A 19626-nucleotide genomic window follows, 5' to 3' on the forward strand; every position below is an offset into this window, starting at 1 on the left:
TGTAACATGAAGATTTAAATCATAAAATGGTGAAGTTTTGTAAAATGAAGGTTTTTTTACTGTGAATTTTTTTAAATACTTTCATTTATTTTTGGGATGATTTTTGTTTTTGATAGAAAAATAAATTATTGTTTAATCTTTGTTGACTACAGTAGTTTATTTTCACACAACAGTTTTGTTTTTTTACTTTTGGTTCGGTTGTGTTAAATATTTGAATTTCTCCATCGTCTCTTAGAGACAGAAACCGGTCAGACGGAAGCTTTGTGTCTCATTGATTCTTTATGTGAATAAACAGATCCAACAAACTGTGACAGAACCGAGTCAAACGTATAAAACCTGTTTGTTTATGATCTGTCGCAGTATCACAACACATATGATTAATAATTTCTATTTCATTTCTATTTCACAGATCAAAGAGTTTTGATTAAATTCCTTGTAGCCTCTTATTTTTATCCTGATGAAAATGATGATCATGAGTTCACACATTTTCTGCAGGAAACACATTTTCATCTTGTATAAAATGTAAAATTGAGAATTGTTTCTCCAATCTTTAATATTGGAAATTTTAGATAGAAAAATATATATGGAAATATCTAAATTCAAATAGAACAATAAAATAAAGAAAAATATAATAAAATGTCATTGTTTTGAGTAAAATATAATGAAATAAAACAAATACAATTAAACAATTAAATATAACCGAATAAAACTGCAACATTGTGCTTTGAAGGTGTTTGATGTCTTTGTTCTTAAAGAATATAAAACTCTTAATCTTTACCGGAACTGAACTGTTAAATCTCAGGTGAGAAATGAGGGCTTTTATTTCGAAGTTGACAGGAAGCGTGACTCTCTCCGGTACCGCCTGGTCTCGTGCTTAACGCCTCTCCCCGGTCGGTCAGCTGACCGTCGGCCGGTCTGCTGACTACCCTGATGCTCGAACCGTGACCCGGACATCACCAGGCCGAGCCCGGTCTCCGTGTCCGCGTTACCGGAGCCCCTGACCCGGATCGGCTCCTGACACCCCGGCTGCCCGCCGGAGGCCGGATCGCTGGACTCATCCAAGCCGAGTTTGTCGCACACATCGTCGGCCCCGCTGATCGCGCAGCTCCGTGTGCTCCAGCTCCCAGGCCGCTGAGCTGGTCGCCTCCCCCCGAGCCCGTGTGACTCCGCGCCGGCCCGCCGCCCCGGCCGGCCCCGCTGAGCGCCATGGCCCTGCTGGAGCTCGCCATGCAGGGACTCGCCGTGTTCGGCTTCATCTTGTTCTTCGTCCTGTGGCTCATGCACCTCATGTCCATCATCTACGTGTAAGTCAACGCTCTGCGCGGCTAGCAGCTAAGCTAACAGCAGGGCTAGCAGCTAGGCTAACCGTCATCAGATTCACGTCTCTGTCTCTCTGGCTGTTTCCGTCACGTTCATCTCGGTCGCGGTGAAACATTTCAACGGGAGAATCGCTTCTCCTCCGCGGGCCTCTGGACGTGTCACGGCCGGTAAAGCTTCCGTGTGTGCTCGGTTGGCTGTTGGGCGTTTTCCTGGTTCCCCGCTAGCCGGTTAGCTCTGTCGGTTCGTGGCGCTGCCGCCGCGCAGCTTGTGGGGAACTCATGAAATAATCATGGAAAACGTTTCTAATGTCTTGAAGTGTTGTGGCCCCGGGACAGTTGAGGAGAACGAGCCGCACAGAGCCGCTTGTTTCTCGGTTCTCTCTCCGTCACGGCTCGCTGGAGTTAGCTTCACACATTTCCTGTTTCTTTGTTGACGTTGAATTTAAAGATGTAAATAATGTAACGGGTTCACCGGCGGCTCCGGAACCGGCTGCTCGCCCCACCGGGGTCCACACGAACCAGGGGGTCCGTCGGTGGTTGGAAACGTTCACGTCAGATTTGTTCAATACTTTCTTCTGTTGTGATGCAATTTAAAACGTCACGTTTGATTCGGTCTGATGTCATTTATGATGCTATGGGAGTTCACACTTTTAATTAAATGTACACACACCACACACACACACACACACACACACACACACACACACACACACACACACACACAGTGTAAACCACCTGCTCATCCTGCTGACACACAGTCTGAAACCTCCAGCTCCTGAACGGAGGGAAACACTAGTTCACTTGGTTTGCATCAATTTTGAAACGTGTTAAATTCAGTTTTTAACTGAATCATGAACTAAATCAAAACTTCACATGTGTAACATCTGTCAATAATATCAACAAAAACATGTTATGATCATATGATTCTTTTTCGTCTGTTGATAACAGTGTGTGTGTGTGTGTGTGTGTGTGAGTTAGTTTGACCTTCCTCTCTCTCTCCATCTCTCAGGCGTCTCCACCTCCATAAGAAGAGGTCAGAGGTCAAACAGTCATTTGGGCAGCAAGCAGGAGTTTCTCTGTTGAAGCCTCTGAAGGGCGTGGACCCAAACCTCATCTCCAACCTGGAGACGTTCTTTACTCTGGATTACCCCAAGGTGACGTTTACCCCCCCCCCCCCCCCCCCCCCCCCCACTCCAGCCCCTTTAATAACTAACTAACAACCTCTTCTCCAACCTGGAGACGTTCTTTACTCTGGATTACCCCAAGGTGACGTTTACCCCCCCCCCACTCCATCCCTAATAACTGACCGTTAAATATCTAATAACTAACCACCCCATCATAATCACCTAACCTATCTAACCCTTTCACTAATGACTAACCAATGACACACAACTAATAACATATAATAAATGAACTACTGACTAACTAATAACCCACTAACATCGTTCAGGATTTCCGGGCTCATAACGTGACAGTTTGTTTGTGTTCCTCAGTACGAGATCTTGCTCTGCGTCCAGGATCAGGACGATCCCGCTGTCGACGTCTGTAAGAAACTTTTGGGAAAATATCCGAATGTCGACGCTCGTTTATTCATCGGTGAGAAATGTTTGTTGCTGCGTTCTCATAGTTACTCTCCATCGAATGATCTTTCATTTAGTGTCTTTAGTTGTAAGCATCTGACGTTAGCTTGTGGTGGTGTTTGGTTCTCAGGGGGGAAGAAAGTAGGAATCAACCCAAAGATCAACAACCTGATGCCTGGTTACGAAGGAGCCAAGTACGGGCTGGTGTGGATCTGTGACAGCGGCATCAGAGGTCAGTGCCTACGCCCACTCCAGGTTACTTCACCTTTAGCTGGTCACAATGTAGCTAATGCCAATGTGTGTGTGTGCGGCAGTGAAACCTGACACCCTGACAGATCTGACCAATCAGATGACAGAGAAGGTGGGATTGGTCCACGGGCTGCCTTATGTTGCCGACCGGCAAGGCTTCGCTGCCACGCTGGAGCAGGTAAGGCTAACCAGCTAACAGTGTGCTCACTCAGCTGCTGCTCACATGATCAAAACCACATGCTCATGTTTTGTTTTAATCTCTGATTTAGCATTAGCTTTTGAAGCTAATGTGACTCCAGTATCTTCTAGCTATCACATAATTGTATAGCCTACATTTCTGTCACGTGTTGATTATGTCTTACATGCTTTTGTTTTTTAAGATCATTCATCAGCGGTTTGACACTTGATCTTACACGTAACCATCTCCTGACGATGTCACATGCTAAACGTGTTGCTAAACAGCAGCTTATGTTAACCCAGTTTTTTTCATTTGGCAGTAAATGGTTTCTGTGGCTGTTTTGATGCTAAGAGATGCTAATGGTTCTCCAGGTGTATTTTGGGACGTCTCATCCTCGATCCTACATCTCGGCGAATGTGACGGGGATAAAGTGCGTAACAGGGATGTCGTGTCTAATGAGGAAGGACGTGTTGGATCAGGCCGGCGGTTTGGTCTCTTTCGCTCAGTACATCGCTGAAGATTACTTCATGGCTAAAGCCATCGCAGACAGGTTAACATGTTAGCATTAGCATTAGCACCTGTTAAACATTTTTGTATTTTAAGTTCAACTAATGATTTCATGCCCTTCGCTTCTGTAGAGGCTGGAAGTTCTCCATGGCAACGCAGGTGGCGCTGCAGAACTCAGGGTCTTATTCCATTGGCCAGTTTCAGTCCCGTATGATCAGGTGACATTACAACTCTGTTAATATCATTCATATTTCAATAGTTTTTATTTTTAAATCGGCTTCATATGTGTGTGTGTGTATACATGCACATGCAAAATGTATCTTAAATCGTATTTTATCAGTTATTAATCGTAATAATAAGGTTTTTATTTTGTTGTTTTTCAGATGGACTAAACTGAGGATCAACATGCTTCCTGGCACCGTGTTGGAGCCCGTCTCCGAGTGCTTCCTGGCCAGCCTCATTATTGGCTGGGCTGCTCATTACGTGTTCAGGTACGCAGCCAATCAGAGAGCATCTTATGTTGACACTGTTTGGGTTGGAAATGTATAAATCTGGTTTTGTTATCATTGATGGTGTGTGTGTTTGTAACATGTGCGTTTAAAAATGTATGTTGAATATTGTAGGTGGGACATGATGGCGTTCTTCATGTGTCACTGTTTGGCCTGGTTTATTTGCGACTACATTCAACTCACTGGAGTTCAGGTATTAACATGATGTGCTTTTAATTTAGGGAGAATATTAGTTATTAATTAGTTTCTAATAATCACCCTATCAATACATGTACATTCGTAATCATAATATTTTATATAGTTCAAGATTTACCTAATGGATATTTAATATATATGAAAGCAAATAGACAGACATAAAAAACTTATAGAATTTTAAAAAATGTAAAACAAAGTAAGAAATTAAATGAAAATGTAAAAACGTTTTTATGTCGCAGGTTTAATTGTCACTGTTCACCCATCCTGCAGGGCGGCGCTCTCTGCTTCTCGAAGCTGGACTTTGCAGTGGCGTGGTTCATCAGAGAGTCGATGGCGGTGCAGATCTTCCTGTCGGCTCTGTGGGACCCGACTATCAGCTGGAGAACCGGTCGATACCGGCTCCGCTGTGGCGGCACCGCTGATGAGATCCTCGATGTGTAGTTGCCATGGCGACCGGCTGAGCCTTCAGCCTCGTCCTCCTCAAAGACTGATTTGTTTTTTTGTTTTTTATGGAACGTGTGTGTTTTTAACTATTTATGTTCCTTTGGTGCTAAACTAAATGATGCCAGAACGAGCCAATGAGAGCACAGGAAGGAAGCAAGAAAAACAATTAAAAGTGAGAGGGAGTGACGCATCGCACTGAATCGTCTAATCTGTGATTGGACGAGATGAAGAAAAAGAAATCAGCCAACGGTGAGGGGGTTAAAATCCTCTCTTCTCATTGGTTGATTTTTCTTTGCTTCAATTTTCGTGTTTCATGAAGTTTTTTTTATGGAAGCAAATAACGGCCAAAAAAAAAAAAAGTGAAAGGTTGTGACTGAAACTGAATTTATAGTATTAAAATATTTTACTTTGAAATTCAACCATTACAAAAATGGATGATTTTCAAATTAAAATAAAACTGGTTATTAATTCTAAATGTTGTAGTTCATGTCCAGCAGGTTGCAGTTTCTTATTTTACAGCTGGTATTTGTTCAGAAAATTGACACTTTTTGTCAATTTGATTCTTGGCCAAAAAAAGAAAAATGAGGCCCAAAGTCTGAAGTGGCAGAAACACGAAGCTTTTTCTCCTCTCGTTTCCAAACAAAGTTCTGATTCTGGACTTTGTGGAGGTTCTTCTCTTCTCGGTTCTTCAGCTGTTGAATCCAACACAAACAAGAAGCATCGAGATGAGAATCACTGATTTATAAAACAAACGTGAATAGAATCAACCAATGAGGCGCGAAAAATCTGATCATTGATCCGTTGAGATTGCCTAAAAAGGAAAAAAAATTCCTGAAGAATTCAGACATACAATTTGTATACAAAAATGTCGCAACAAAAAATTCTGATCCTAAAAACATTTTTTTGGTGATCATTAGAGAACTGACATTTTAACGGTCTTTGTTTCGTCCTCGAGAACTTTTGGTACAAGCTGTTCATCAATAAGTCAGAACTGTGAGGTCTTTATTTTGTTAATTTAAAATAGTTTAAACTAAATTTAAATTAGTTATCAGTCTGGTCACCAAGTGAAGCTGCATCTTTTTTCGTTTGTGAAGTTTCTGTCGCACACGACATAGTGAAAAAATATTTGAATTATCTCAATGAACAAAGCAGCCAATCAGAAAAAAGAAACTGAACAAGTTTCTTTCCTGTTTCATGGTCCTAACATTTCACGAAAGAAAATCACATTTCTGAATATTTTGGTTTGCAGTCGAACACTGTGTGTGCGTGTGTGTGTGTGTGTGTGTGTGGAATCGCAGCAGCATTACTTTACTGTTAGCATCGCCACAGGGGGTTTGGTTGATGACATCAATGAGTCGGACGAACCCGAGACGCCATCGTCCAGAAGGAAGTCGATTTATTTGTTTGTTTTTTTATGATTATGAACTGCTGTCGTCTGAACTGACCGATCGTGTCAAGTCGGGAACAATAAAGTTTTGTCCTTTCAAAGATGAACTTAAGTCATATGCTTGTTGTCCTGCTTTATGATTGGCTGTGAGAACAGACAGTAGGCGGAGCCACTGGTTTTCAGATGTTGTATTTATTCAGTGATTCATGCTACAACTTCCTGTCACTTTCAGAATAAATAAAAATTCAACATTATTTTTTTCGAGTCGAGCACAGATAACACCCCCCACCCTCATGCACTGGTTCAATATTAAAAATATTTCGTATAATAATAATCGCACCTCCTCCCACAATGCACCACAAGTACTTTACATTCTTCAGCATTAGAAAACAAAGGATACATTCAGTATAAAAGTTTGTAAAGAAAGCAGAAAGAAAAGTGACTTTCAAAGTAAAATCATGAACAGGCCTAAAGTCGAAAATAACAAACCAAACAATCTTATTCTGAAAGGGTTTTTTATGTTTTCATGTTACAAGTGACGGTACCTGCTTCTCATGTAATGTGTTGCAAGCATGTAACATGCAGTAAACATGCGCAACATAAACATACATGTTCCTCTTGTTCTTGTCAGTTTCTTAACAAAAGTAACATGGTTGCAATCTAACTAGATGGTAGTGTGAAATTGATGAAGTAAATCAAATACAAGTATTCATGTCTAATGTATTAAGGTTTAAATTACATACAAGTACACATGTGTAAGAAACAGACGTGGGACAAATGTGTGTTTAAAAAGTAACTGTAATGTTAGAGTATTTCATGTTCACGTGTATCTACATAGTTACAAGTATTTAAGTGAGTAATAGAGTAACATACAAACTACATCATGTAACTGAAGCTCCTCCATGTGACCGGTTTGTTCCGTGTGTCACGAAACGACGTGTTGTAACGTGACGCGTTTAAACTGCTTCCTTTGGTTTGGACTGACTGACGCATGGGTGGGCGGGACATTTACATTAGTGTTTAATTCAATGAAACATCAAAGAGGAAATGATGTCACAGTTATGAACATATTTAAAACATTAAAAAAAAAACTTTCATGGGAATCAAGTTTTGTAACTTGTAACATATAAAATATATTCAAAATAAAGTAATGAGTAGTAACTTAAAAAAACCATTGGAACGCCATTTAAACAGGAAGTGATAATGAGTCATAATGAGAAAACGTGTTGGTCCAATTAAAAGGCACACAAACTTTGGCTTGGTTTGACCCCGCCCCCCCACCTGTTTCAAGACTTAGTCATTTTCAAATGTTACAAAACGATAACGAATTTTTTTAAACAAAGAAACATAAAGCCTTTTGAGACATTTTTTTTTAACCATTAAATTCAAATAAAAATATGAAACAAAAACATTTGAATTTAATTTAGAGCTTTTTTTGTTACACGTGAAACACTGATATGAAAACAAAGACTTCAATGACTTTTAACCAATCAAAGGGAAGGTCAGAGGTCGGAAGGCAAACTGGAAATTGGCAGCTTCCTGTTTTATCTGGCTTGTTTCCTGTTTTAAGAAAACGTTTTGTTTGTGAAACGATGAGCTAACATGATTTAAAAAGATCGGAATTTAAATTAAAATATATTTATATAGAAAAAAAAGAGGGTGTGACATTTGAGGATTAACCAATCACGGGTTAGTCTGACACACACGCACACACACACATACACAGAAACGCAGGTGTGACAGATGGGCGGGGCCACGAATCATCATCTATTTCAGTACAAACACATTCAAAATTAAAACAACTCCCCAAAATAAAAACACAAATAAAACGAAAAATATTTTAACTACATAAAAAAAATGTCTAAGAAGAAAACAGGAACATGACGTAAAAAAAAGGAATTGAGAAAATTAAGGCACAGAAGAAAGATCGCAGAGATCGCAGCAAACTAAACTAATACAATAAAATAATAATCATCGTCATGGTAACCAAACAGACACGTCACTGTTTGTTCTGAAACTGTTCACGATTTCAAATGTTCACAGTAAAATGAAACTGAATGAAAATAAAAAACCCAACTAAATAAATAAGTTCAGTTGCAACAGGTTAATAATAATTATTGATCATGCCGAGTCATTCAAATATAAATTAACTACAAAATAATGGAACATTAAAATCCTCCATTACTTTGGGCTTTTACTTTGAAAATTTTCTTTTTAACTTTAAAAAATGTTTCCTGATTTTCTTTTCTGCATCGCGTTCATTTAACAAAAAGTTTAACTTACAACAGCTCCTTGGTGGACTCCACAACACACTATGCATTGCTACACAGTTTGTTCAGGAATGTGCTCTGTAACCACTACATGGAAACTACCCATTGTTGTGACATCATGTGTCGGCACAGATGGTTGGTGTGTCGGGGTTCAACCATTGGTCCCCACTGACCAATCAGAATCCTTACAGTCTGATTCGTTAGTCAGCTCCAAAAGCCAAAGGTCAGATGACGGGTTTATCCTAAGAGGATGTGACGTCACAAGGGGCCTTGATGACTTCAGCACTGATGCTAACATGCTATCAAACCATTAGCTGCAATATTAAATATTGGCATGTTAGCCTTGACCTTTAGCCTCCACGTGACTTAACATTTATGCTAGTAGCTGCAGAAGGGCTGAAAGATTTCTAAGTATTAATTAACTGTAATTTTCCTGATAAAAATACCCCATATACCAATTTTTACGTTTGAGGTCGGTGCTGTTGATTTACACCGCGTCAAAGATTCAAACTTCTTAATTAACACGACTCAGACTCAGTCGACTTTCTGATACGCGACACGGAGCGCAGCAGAAGATTTATGGTTCTTCTGCTTTTACTTTCGTTGTGAAAGTTACAATCAAAAAGTAAGCTAACACGTAGCTTAACTCAAAGCTAACAAGCTAAAAGCTGTGATAGCTAAATGGGAGGCTAACAGGCTATGAGCTGACTACACCTGAAGGTGAACACTGTCGACAGACCAGGGGCCACTTCACATGTATCTGTCGGGGCCCAGGGGTCAAAGGTCAGATGGTGGACTTGGAGAAGGAGACCCGGAGGTGCTGGTTGTGGTCCAGCTGATGGTCGTGCAGAGCGATCAGAGCTTCGATGGCCTCCTCCACCGACGCCAGCTGCATCAGAGCCATCTTCCTGTCTTTCCTGTGACATCAGAGGAAGTGACATCATCACACACACTCAGCTTGAAGCTTTTCATATTTCTACTGAAAAGTTGACTTGAACGATTCTCTTAATGAACAAACTACTCATTTTCTCTGTAACCTTTCACCTTTAACTGGTTATTGTTATTAATACTAACTGGAAAAACTTGAAGGCTTTGACGGTGAATCCACTGGAGGAAAATAAATCCTTCAACACGTCTTCACTGACCGAGGAGCTGAGAGACAAAGACAAAGACACAAAGGAAAGGGGGGAAATTATTATTAGCACAAAAAAGATGGTTCCGGTCCTTGATTCTGATTGGCTGTGCTGCATTTGAAATACGCCTGTGACCTCATCAAATTAGTATCACTACGCCAAACTCGTTTAAAATGTCAGATTCTGATTTACTGGCCTTACAGAACACCTGTTGTACAACATTACAACACGTGTTACAGAACATGTGGGTGAATCTCACGGGATGTTGGAGAGGTGCAGCGTCGCTGACGGAGGGAAAATGTTGTTAAAATTTTTGGATCCAGGTTTTTTGAAGCGGTGGAGTGCGGAGCCTGAGAAGTCCCGAGTCAGCGTCTGCTCTTCCTGCCCCGCCCCCCCACGAGGCAGCTGCACTACTGGGTGTTTGGACAACGTCACCCGAATCACATTACCATGGAGACGCTGGCCGTTAAGGTGACTCATTGCTATCAGACAAAAGAGACAAAAAAAGAATTATTTTCTATACACTAAAAATGTTTTTCATGAGACTTTTTTAATTCATGAAAATATATATGTTTCAGACCCAGTTGAGCCTGAGTGCCATCGCTCATCTGAACCAGAGCATTTTCCTTCTTATTAAAGAGGATCTTCACTCTCTGAACGTCCCCATAAACACCTGAAAACACACACACAAACACAACACAGCTGATTTAACATCATGATGACATCATACATGAACACTTTATTTTAACGTCATTAAATCCAGACGTTGACGCAACTTTAAAATTAATTTCTCACCAAACAGGATGAAGAGGCAGTGTGGAGAAACGCTCTGCAGAGACAAACAGTGTCAGTAAAGTTAGCTGTGAGTGAAGCGCTCTGATTGGTCAACTGTTGAGAGACAATGTGACATCTGACCTCTGGGTTCAGGTTAGACACCAGCAGCACCGAGTGGATAGCAGGAGGCGCTACATGCAAGGAAACACGAGGCGGAGACACCAACGAGCCGGGGATGGCCGACATCGACAAACCTGAGGACATCCCAAAAACTTTATTAAAACAGCATCTCAGCATTAGGACCCGCCCAGGTACATTAGGACCCGCCCAGGTACATTAGGACCCGCCCAGGTACATTGAGACACGCCCAGGTACATTAGGACCCGCCCAGGTACATGAAGACCCGCCCAGGTACATTAGGACCCGCCCAGGTACATTGAGACACACCCAGGTACATTGAGACACGCCCAGGTACATTAGGACCCACCCAGGTACATGAAGACATGCCCAGCTACATTAGGACACGCCCAGGTACATTAGGACCCACCCAGGTACATGAAGACCCGCCCAGGTACATTAGGACCCGCCCAGGTACATTGAGACACGCCCAGGTACATGAAGACATGCCCAGCTACATTAGGACCCGCCCAGGTACATTAGGACACGCCCAGGTATATGAAGACACGCCCAGCTCTCATCATACACGTACAGACATTACAACAGCCGTGTCTCACCTGTGTGCTGGTGGAAGGTAGGTGGGAAAGCTGCTGCTCCGTATGGAGGGAGAGCTACACCTGTAACACACACACACACACACACACGTGTCTATTCTTCTGAAGAACAACAGTTTAAATACTCAAACCATGTTCAAAGTTAAAACCTTCTGTGTATTTTTATTCAGTTAGCATGATCCTCATTAGCTGGTCTCACCGAATGCAGCAGTGGGCTCCAGCTCGCCCGTCGGCAGGTCGGCTCTGGTGAAGTCTCGGCTCTTGTCGTTGTTGTATTTGACGTTGAGCGCGCTCAGTTTGGAAAAGTCGATCCTCAGCGTGCAGCAGCTGTTGTAGATGTTCTGACCGTCCAGAGACTGAAAGACAGGGAGCAGCCATCGGATTGAACCAGCTCCAAACACTGACTTTGATTGGTGGAATTTATCAGTCGTCTTCTTCCACCAGTTTTTATTAATATATGGTGGGAAAAAAATTCAGCTTAGTATTTATATGTGTGTGTGTGTACGTTTGCGTGCACGTGACTCACAGCTTTGGCGTGCTGAGCGTGCACAGCATCACTAAACTGCAGCAGAGCCTGAAACTGATTGTTTCTGGTGAACGTGATGATTTTCAGTACAGAACCGAACTTACTGAAGATCTGAAAACACAAACACACAAAAATTTAAACACAAAAACAACAACACAAACAAACATGGCACAGAATGAGAAACAGAAATAAACAACCTGCTGCAGAACCTCCAGTGTCACCGGGTAAAATAAATTCTCTACGATGATCCTCAGGACGGGACTCTGACCCGGGAGTAAGCCCCGCCCCTCCCCTCCTGTTACCATGTTCCCAGAATGCACTGCTGCTGCATTGATGGCCTGCAGCGCTGCCTGAGCTCTCTGTCAACAAACACAATTATTCAGCAACATATGTAAACGAAACATATATTTATTAAAAACAAACACGTCACCATGGAAACATGTTGTTTGAATTATAAGAAATGTTTATAAATAATAATAATACATGTTGATATACTTCTTTGTTTGTTGTTTTAAATCCTTCAGTTTAGTAAACATTCTTTGTCAACAACATTGATTGTTCATTTAGGTTTTTTAAAATAATGAATGTTGTGTTGAGGTGGCCGGAGCCACTGCTCCTCACCTGATTTGTCAGATTGTCGGTCTTGAGCTCGCGGTGGTTGGAGTACTGAATGAAGATTGGCTGGTTCCTGACTGTGGGCGGGGCTGAGGTGTAGTAGTTCACCATGGTAACAGCAGCTTCCTCTGAGGCCATCTCTAAAAATGCCTGGAAACAAAATGTCGATCGTGACATTTAAACTAAGAAAAAAGTGATGATTTAAAGTGCAGGTTAATTTACGTCCCATTGTCTGACCTCGATTTATTCGACAACCACTTCACTTTTATCGGTATGTACTTTAACCCCCCCTGTTGGTAACACGCTGTAAAACACCACCAGCTTGTTGTCACTCACCTGGTTCTTTGTCCTCAGTGTGATCAGTTTACTAACTCGGCCAAAGGGAAGTGCCAGAGCGAGCACTTCCTGTTCAGAGATGTCAACAGGAAGATGGCGCAGGTGAAGGACCCGAGACGGGACAGACTGGGCTGGCTCAGAAACACACGGCCTATCAGAGCCATCCACTGTGACGGACACAAACACAGGTCAATAGTCATTCAACCGTCGGTAGGGATTCAGGTAGAGCGAGCTAGACACTGACAGAGAGAGAGAGAGGGGGGGGGGGGGGGGGGGGGGAGAGAGAGAGAGAGAGAGGGGGGGGGGGGAGAGAGATGGAGAGAGAGAGAGAGAGAGGGAGAGAGAGAGAGAGAGAGAGAGAGAGAGAGAGAGGGGGGGGGGGGAGAGAGATGGAGAGAGAGAGAGAGAGAGAGAGGGAGAGAGAGAGAGAGAGAGAGGTCTTACCTGTGGACAGGTCGACAGTGCTCATGTTCGCAGAGCAGCTGACAGACGAGGTTCACGCCTCCTGCAAAAATTATGTTCACTTTTAGTAATAAATTAATCAAATAATAAACTAGAAATATATGTATCATTGACTAATTTAGTCCAATATTGATTTGTCTTGTTCCACCTCTTTTTTTCATTATTGATCAATAAGGAAATGATTTTATTGATCAATTGTTTGACTCACACAATCAATGAGTCAGTTAATAAACTAAACATTCTCTTTACTGGCGAAACATCAGGCAATTCATATTATTGGTAATAGAATCATTCCGTTTGTTGTATATTTGTTTTCATTCGTTCAAACTGAATAAATTAAGTCAAATATAAGTTTCAGACAGAAAAATTCATCAATGAAAAATTAAAATGGCCGCCCGGTGTGTTTCTGTTGGCTCTTTGATCTTTGATTAATGTTCGATTGTTCGACGCGATGTTTCAAGATCAAACACGCACCAGCTCAGAGAAACAGAAACATCGCGTCGCTTCTTCCGCACTCTGGTCTGCGCGAGAACACGCAGCTATCGCGGGATTTCAACCGTCGCCTTTCGCTCGTGACACCAAAACAAAAACACAAAAGCGAACCAAGGGGGACAGACGGCGAGGGAAACGGGAAACCGGGGCGGCTCGGTGGCGGGAAATGTTTCGGTAAACAAGTCAACAACAACAAACGAGCGCGAGGGTTGTCGCCGGAGGCTCGCGCAGGTGCGGTCCGATCACCAAGGAAACGCGAGGGAAGAAGAAGAAAAACCGGAGGGACGTGCGGGAAAAGATGCGGGACGTTTCCCACGCTCACCCGTCCATGGTCCGCGAGGAGGAAGGTGACGAAGAGGAGGAAGAGTTGTTTTACAGCGCGAGCTTCCCTCTCCGCACACAGCACAACAACAAGGAGCTCACTTCCCGTTTGATGACGTCACCGGAGAACATGGCGGCTCGTGGACACACCTCAGATCACAGAGATCGATAATAATCCCAATAATCGATTAATCATTTCAAACGTCTGGATGAATCACGTGGTCGTTTTTATTCACTTGTTTATTTAATCTGTTGATTTTAAATAACATGTTTTGAATAAAAGCTGTTTTCATAGAATTATAATAGTTTAATCATATTAACACATTTGTACTGTACTTGACGTCATTCAAATCTAAAAAAGTGAAAACACAGAGTAGCTACAGATTTAATATTAGTATGTAAGTAAAAGTTCTCATTATTAAATCATTGTTTAAACTGGATTATTATTATCACTGATAAACATGTAACATCATCAGCTTCTAATGTTGCAGCTGATTGATGTGAATATTATATTTACATTGTATCATGTGACTATACGGTTTGTAATCTATAACATTTAATCATATGTAATAAATTGGCCATATAGAGACATTTTTATGTTTAGAAATGTGAATTAAGCTTTTATACACATACTGTATACATAGTCTTTATCTCCTCTTGTATATATTTGTAATAACATTTTATTATTATATTCATCTTTAGTCTCTGCACTTATATACATATATTTATATACAATATTATTATATGGTTATATATCTTTATACAACGTCTTTATTTACACTATATAAATTAATGTATCCTTTATGATACTCTATCATTATAATAATCACATAGACTTTATATTCAGTCCACTCTTGATCTGTGGAGTGGAGCTTTGTGTGCGGACCGGAAGTGAAGACAGAGCTGACTTCCGGTTGTGTCAGTGGGTGAAAGGTGAAGAAGACGTGTGGAGGTTCTATAATCACAGACAGAGAGAACTTCAGATTTTCCTCTGGAACCTTTGACGATGCTGCAGAACACAGGGTGAGTTCGTGACACATCGTGGGTGCGAACAGGAAGCAGCTGAGAGATCGAGCTTTATTGAAACTCAGCTCTGCGTTGTGACCTTTGAGCAGTTCTGTAAGAGCTTCTCTTCATGCGTCTCGTCGTGTTGCACATTAATAACTGACTGTATTCATGTGTGTATGTGTAATAATACACGATGGAGTGAACAGAAGTGATTCACTGGTTCTGATCTTTAAACGAGTCATTTCAAAGGTTATGTTGCAGCAGCTCTGATTTTAACACTGAAATATAAACTTTACAATAAAGAATAAACCAGTTTTACTCACACACATTATTTCTGTGTTAATATAAAGTCCAGGTTTCATGTGATAAGAGTGTGTAGTTAATGTTAAAGACGTTTTATTCCTGAATACAAACACCTGAAACTGGTGAAATGAGGATTTTTACATCACATAACAATTTGAATGTGATCGTATTTCAGCTCAGACCTGATGACTTCATGTTCATCATCTTTACTAACTGAAGTCACACATTCATTTCCTGTAGTGAGTGTTTGTCCTTTGAAGCAGCAGGTTGTCGGGTCGACTCCTTCAAACAGGAACATGTGGGGAACATTCAGGGGCGGAGCCTGTAGAGCAGCAGGAGGCGGGACATGACGTATAAACTCTGCTGTGGAAAGATCAGTGTTGTTGTTTACAGCTCATCCACACCGGCGTCGGCCCTCAGCAGCAAAAGATTTGGAATGTCCTCGTGTTTCCAAGTTGACGTCTTCGTCTTCTACGTATCAGCTCCTCTTCTTCATCCTGAGATATTTGTGTTCTTCCAGTTTCACGTCCGTCACGTGTTAGAAACCTCATCAACACGTCCACTCGCTCACTGGGAAGCTTCCACACATTGTCCTGCTGTTTCCTCACATGGACTCACTCTGACATTTTACAGACATTTTACACGTCAGGAACACGTCTGAAAACTGCTTCAGGTTCACACTGATCATTTAAACATTGAAACTATTCTGTAAAGTTTTCAGGTCTTCAACTACAAATGTTCAGTCACTGTGACAGAAAACAGACTTAAGGAAGTTGAAATCCAAATATTTATCGGTTAATCGATCGGGATGTTTCTGCTCTTATGTCAAATTGAAGTTTATGTTTTGTCCTTTGAAACGTCAGTTATAGAATTCGAGATGGAGTTAGCCTAGCTGAGCACAGCTGTGTAAACTGTTGTTTTATTTTGGTGTGTTTCAGGAAGTTAGCCGGCTGCACGCTCTTCATCACTGGAGCAAGTCGAGGCATCGGTAAAGCCATTGCGCTGAAAGCTGCCAGAGATGGAGCCAACATCGTTATTGCTGCCAAGACAGCTGAGCCCCACCCCAAACTACCAGGGACCATCTACACAGCTGCTCAGGAGGGTGAGGAGCTAACATGCTAACTCGAGCAGCTGATTATTAAATATGTTTTTAAAAATTCAAGTTTTGAAGAATTAGAGGAAAGATAAACTGTAGAATAACAGACCCACACTCGAGGGTCAGTTAACCTTTGACCTCCGTCATGTGTCATTTACCTGTGTGTGTGTGTGTGTGTGTAGTGGAGGCAGCGGGGGGGAAAGCGTTGCCCTGTATAGTCGACATCCGTGATGAGAAGCAGGTGGGAGAAGCTGTTAAGAAAGCCGTGGAGATGTTTGGAGGTACTGGACTTTACACTCTCAGGTGTGACATCATCATGGTGGTGACGTCACTGCAGCGACATCATCACTGTGCCTGTATTTGATTGGCAGGTATCGACATCCTGGTGAACAACGCCAGCGCCATCAATCTGACGGGAACCCTAGACACGCCAATGAAGAAGGTGGATCTGATGCTGGGAGTCAACATGAGAGGAACATACATGACGTATGTTACTGAACACGCACCGAACCGAATCTGAATCCGCCGTTAACGATGTGCTCTTAACGAGCATTAGTTAATAAGCCAAAGTCAATGAGCATCTGTATGTTTCAGTTCTAAGCTGGTCATCCCTCACTTGCTGAAGAGTCGCAGCCCTCACATCCTGAACCTGTCACCGCCACTCAACCTCAACCCAGTGTGGTTCAAGAACCACACAGGTAACCATAGCAACCAACTGAGCAGCTGACCTGTCGTACACCTGTGCATTAACAGCATGTTCTGTCTTTTTGTTTTGTTTCTTTTTTCAGCGTATACGATGGCAAAGTACGGTATGTCCATGTGCGTCCTGGGAATGGCCGAAGAATTCAGAGGTCAAATTGCTGTCAACGCCCTCTGGCCCAAAACAGGTGAGTGTCTGTTAGCATGCTAACAGAACCGTCATATACTCTCATAATAAACTAGCATGCTAACCCTGCTTTGACCTGTGTGTTGTTGCCATAGCGATCCAGACTGCAGCCATGGACATGTTGGGTGGGGAGGAAGTTGGTAAACAGTGTCGTACATCGGACATCATGGCAGATGCCGCTTACGCAATCCTGTCCCAACCAAAGGACTACACAGGCCACTTCGTGGTGGACGAGGACATCCTTAGAGAGCATGGCATCCAAGACTTTGAGCAGTACGCAGTTCAACCAGGTGAGCTATGAGGGCTGATTGAAGGTTGAAGGAGTCCAGTGGTCAAAGAGCAGTGACGGGCGTCGTCCTCCAGGGAAGCCCTCCCCTGCTGCTGTCTTGTCCTGATGGACCTCCCTGAGCGAACACAAAAGACGACAGTGTCTATTTTCATTAACATCAGAGCTGTCTAACTTGTCTTCTGCCTGATGACACAAATGTAACCATCGTCGCTCACGTAACATAACCTAGCATAGGTAGTTACGGCCTAGCATTCCCTCACACTGTCTTGTGGTACTCATGGCGGTTTCTGATTGGTCGACAGGTCACCCTCTGCTGCCAGACTTCTTCCTGGACGAAGCACCAGAGGTGCTGGCCCAACAGATGGAGCAACATGGTAAAACTCCAGTGATAAATTACAAGTTTAATTATTGATTAAAATTGATATGATATTATCTGAGTCTTTCTCCTGGTTGCTAGGGGCGACCCCAGCCTTCAAATCATCGTCTTCGACCACGCCTCCGTCCAGTGGACCAATAGAAAGCACGTTTGATGTCATCAGAGGAGTCATTAACGATGACTTGGTCAAGTCGACCCAGGGCATTTATCAGTTTGACCTGTCAGGTAACAACACAAGTCTGTTTTCTCCATGTAACGACATGCTGTGGGCGTGTCAGTGATGTCATGTGTTTATGTCCATATAAGGAGAACACGTGGGCGTTTGGTTTCTGGACTTGAAGAGTGGCTCTGGCAGTGCGGGGCCGGGCCAGCCATCAATCAAAGCTGATGTCATCATGACGATGGACTCCAAGGACTTCAGCAAGATGTTCGCAGGTGAGCCATCACCACGGTAACAGCATGAAATATAAAGAGAAACAGTGCCGCGGTGATGCTGTGATAACCACTGCGATAATCTCGTTTGGATATAGCAGTGTGTAGTACTGTTTCCATGGTAACAGCTGTGTTGTTTCAGGTAAGCTGAAGCCCACAATGGCCTTCATGTCCGGAAAGCTGCGGATTAAAGGAGACATGACGCTTGCCCTCAAACTGGAGAAACTGATGGGCCGCATGTACAAGGCTCATCTGTGAGACTGAAGCCCCGCCCACAGCTCCTATCAGGCCCCCCTCGACAATGTTTGTTGCTGTACATGTTGCCTTGACGACAAAAATAATGTCATTAAATGCAAGACATGAGTAAAGTCTGCGTTAATAATAAAGTGTGGTTTAATCATGACACTGCTCATGTGACTGAGAAGTGACCTCATCATGACACCGTAGTGATGAAACTGTGATGTCATGAAACCATGTAGAAACCAGCACCTGACTTGACATGTGAACACACGTGTTCTGGTTTACAGTAGTTTTATAGAATCCATCATGTCACATGCAGAAACACAAGATTCTGATCTTATTTCCATGACTATTATTAATACATAATATTAATCTTATTAAATAATATTAGCTCAGTAGGGACAGTTATTCTTGATTTTAATGTACGTTGACAAGTGACGAGATCATTATCGTTTTGCCTATAAGTTTGTGTTTTACTTAACGATTCCCCCAGGGGGCACCAGAGAGCTCTGACTGTACAGAACTACCAGATGGGTGTGTTGTGAACAATAAACTGGAATTTTGAACTCTTTATGCGCCACTCCAGCGCCCCCTGGTGTCTTTACTGATGAATAAAGAGGACAAATGTAGTTAGTAACCGAGAGAACACGTCTACAAAGAGACACTGTAAAAGCAACGCTTTCTGATATGGCAGCTAACGTTTCAGAATACAATCAAAAAGAACAGTATCACATTAAACAGTGATTATGCCAGTATATTAACACATATTTGACTTATTTTGACCTCTCAAAACATCTTAATTGAGATTTATATGAAAACAGGAAACGTCTTCATGCCTTTATTACCCTGCAGTGACATGCGAATAGTGATGGGGACATATTCAAATGTTTCGAATATTTCCACAGAAGAAGCTGTTTCATCAGATACATTTATTACCCAGATGTGAGAGTAAAACAGCTGTTCTGTTA

At 42.3% G+C, this 19626-nt stretch overlaps 3 protein-coding genes across 3 annotated transcripts; 2 read left to right on the forward strand and 1 right to left on the reverse strand.

Annotated features, from left to right (window-relative positions):
• Positions 1-926: 926 nt before the first annotated feature.
• ugcg (UDP-glucose ceramide glucosyltransferase) lies at positions 927-7445 on the forward strand. Its single transcript, XM_034601610.1, has 10 exons — positions 927-1304; positions 2329-2473; positions 2813-2915; positions 3030-3131; positions 3214-3326; positions 3698-3876; positions 3965-4051; positions 4217-4324; positions 4457-4535; positions 4808-7445. The coding sequence occupies exons 1-10, from the start codon at positions 1207-1209 to the stop codon at positions 4976-4978; spliced, it is 1185 nt and encodes a 394-aa protein (XP_034457501.1). The 5' UTR covers positions 927-1206; the 3' UTR covers positions 4979-7445.
• Positions 6539-14174, reverse strand: ptbp3 (polypyrimidine tract binding protein 3). The gene is made up of 14 exons (XM_034601571.1): positions 14030-14174; positions 13198-13258; positions 12754-12920; positions 12424-12567; positions 12000-12161; positions 11803-11913; positions 11476-11632; positions 11280-11339; positions 10687-10799; positions 10567-10600; positions 10352-10444; positions 10031-10253; positions 9713-9790; positions 6539-9555 (listed from the first exon to the last, which is right to left on the reverse strand). Exons 2-14 carry the CDS (start codon positions 13220-13222, stop codon positions 9423-9425), a joined length of 1500 nt encoding a protein of 499 aa, XP_034457462.1. The 5' UTR covers positions 13223-13258; positions 14030-14174; the 3' UTR covers positions 6539-9422.
• A 720-nt stretch (positions 14175-14894) lies between these two features.
• On the forward strand, positions 14895-19227 carry hsdl2 (hydroxysteroid dehydrogenase like 2). Its single transcript, XM_034601588.1, has 11 exons — positions 14895-15051; positions 16278-16441; positions 16618-16716; positions 16807-16921; positions 17030-17133; positions 17224-17322; positions 17417-17611; positions 17913-17984; positions 18068-18211; positions 18293-18421; positions 18561-19227. Exons 1-11 carry the CDS (start codon positions 15035-15037, stop codon positions 18674-18676), a joined length of 1254 nt encoding a protein of 417 aa, XP_034457479.1. The 5' UTR covers positions 14895-15034; the 3' UTR covers positions 18677-19227.
• The last annotated feature ends 399 nt before the right edge of the window (positions 19228-19626 follow it).

The sequence above is a fragment of the Hippoglossus hippoglossus genome, chromosome 12 (genome assembly GCF_009819705.1).
Source record: "Hippoglossus hippoglossus isolate fHipHip1 chromosome 12, fHipHip1.pri, whole genome shotgun sequence".
Classification (NCBI taxonomy): Eukaryota; Metazoa; Chordata; class Actinopteri; order Pleuronectiformes; family Pleuronectidae; genus Hippoglossus; species Hippoglossus hippoglossus.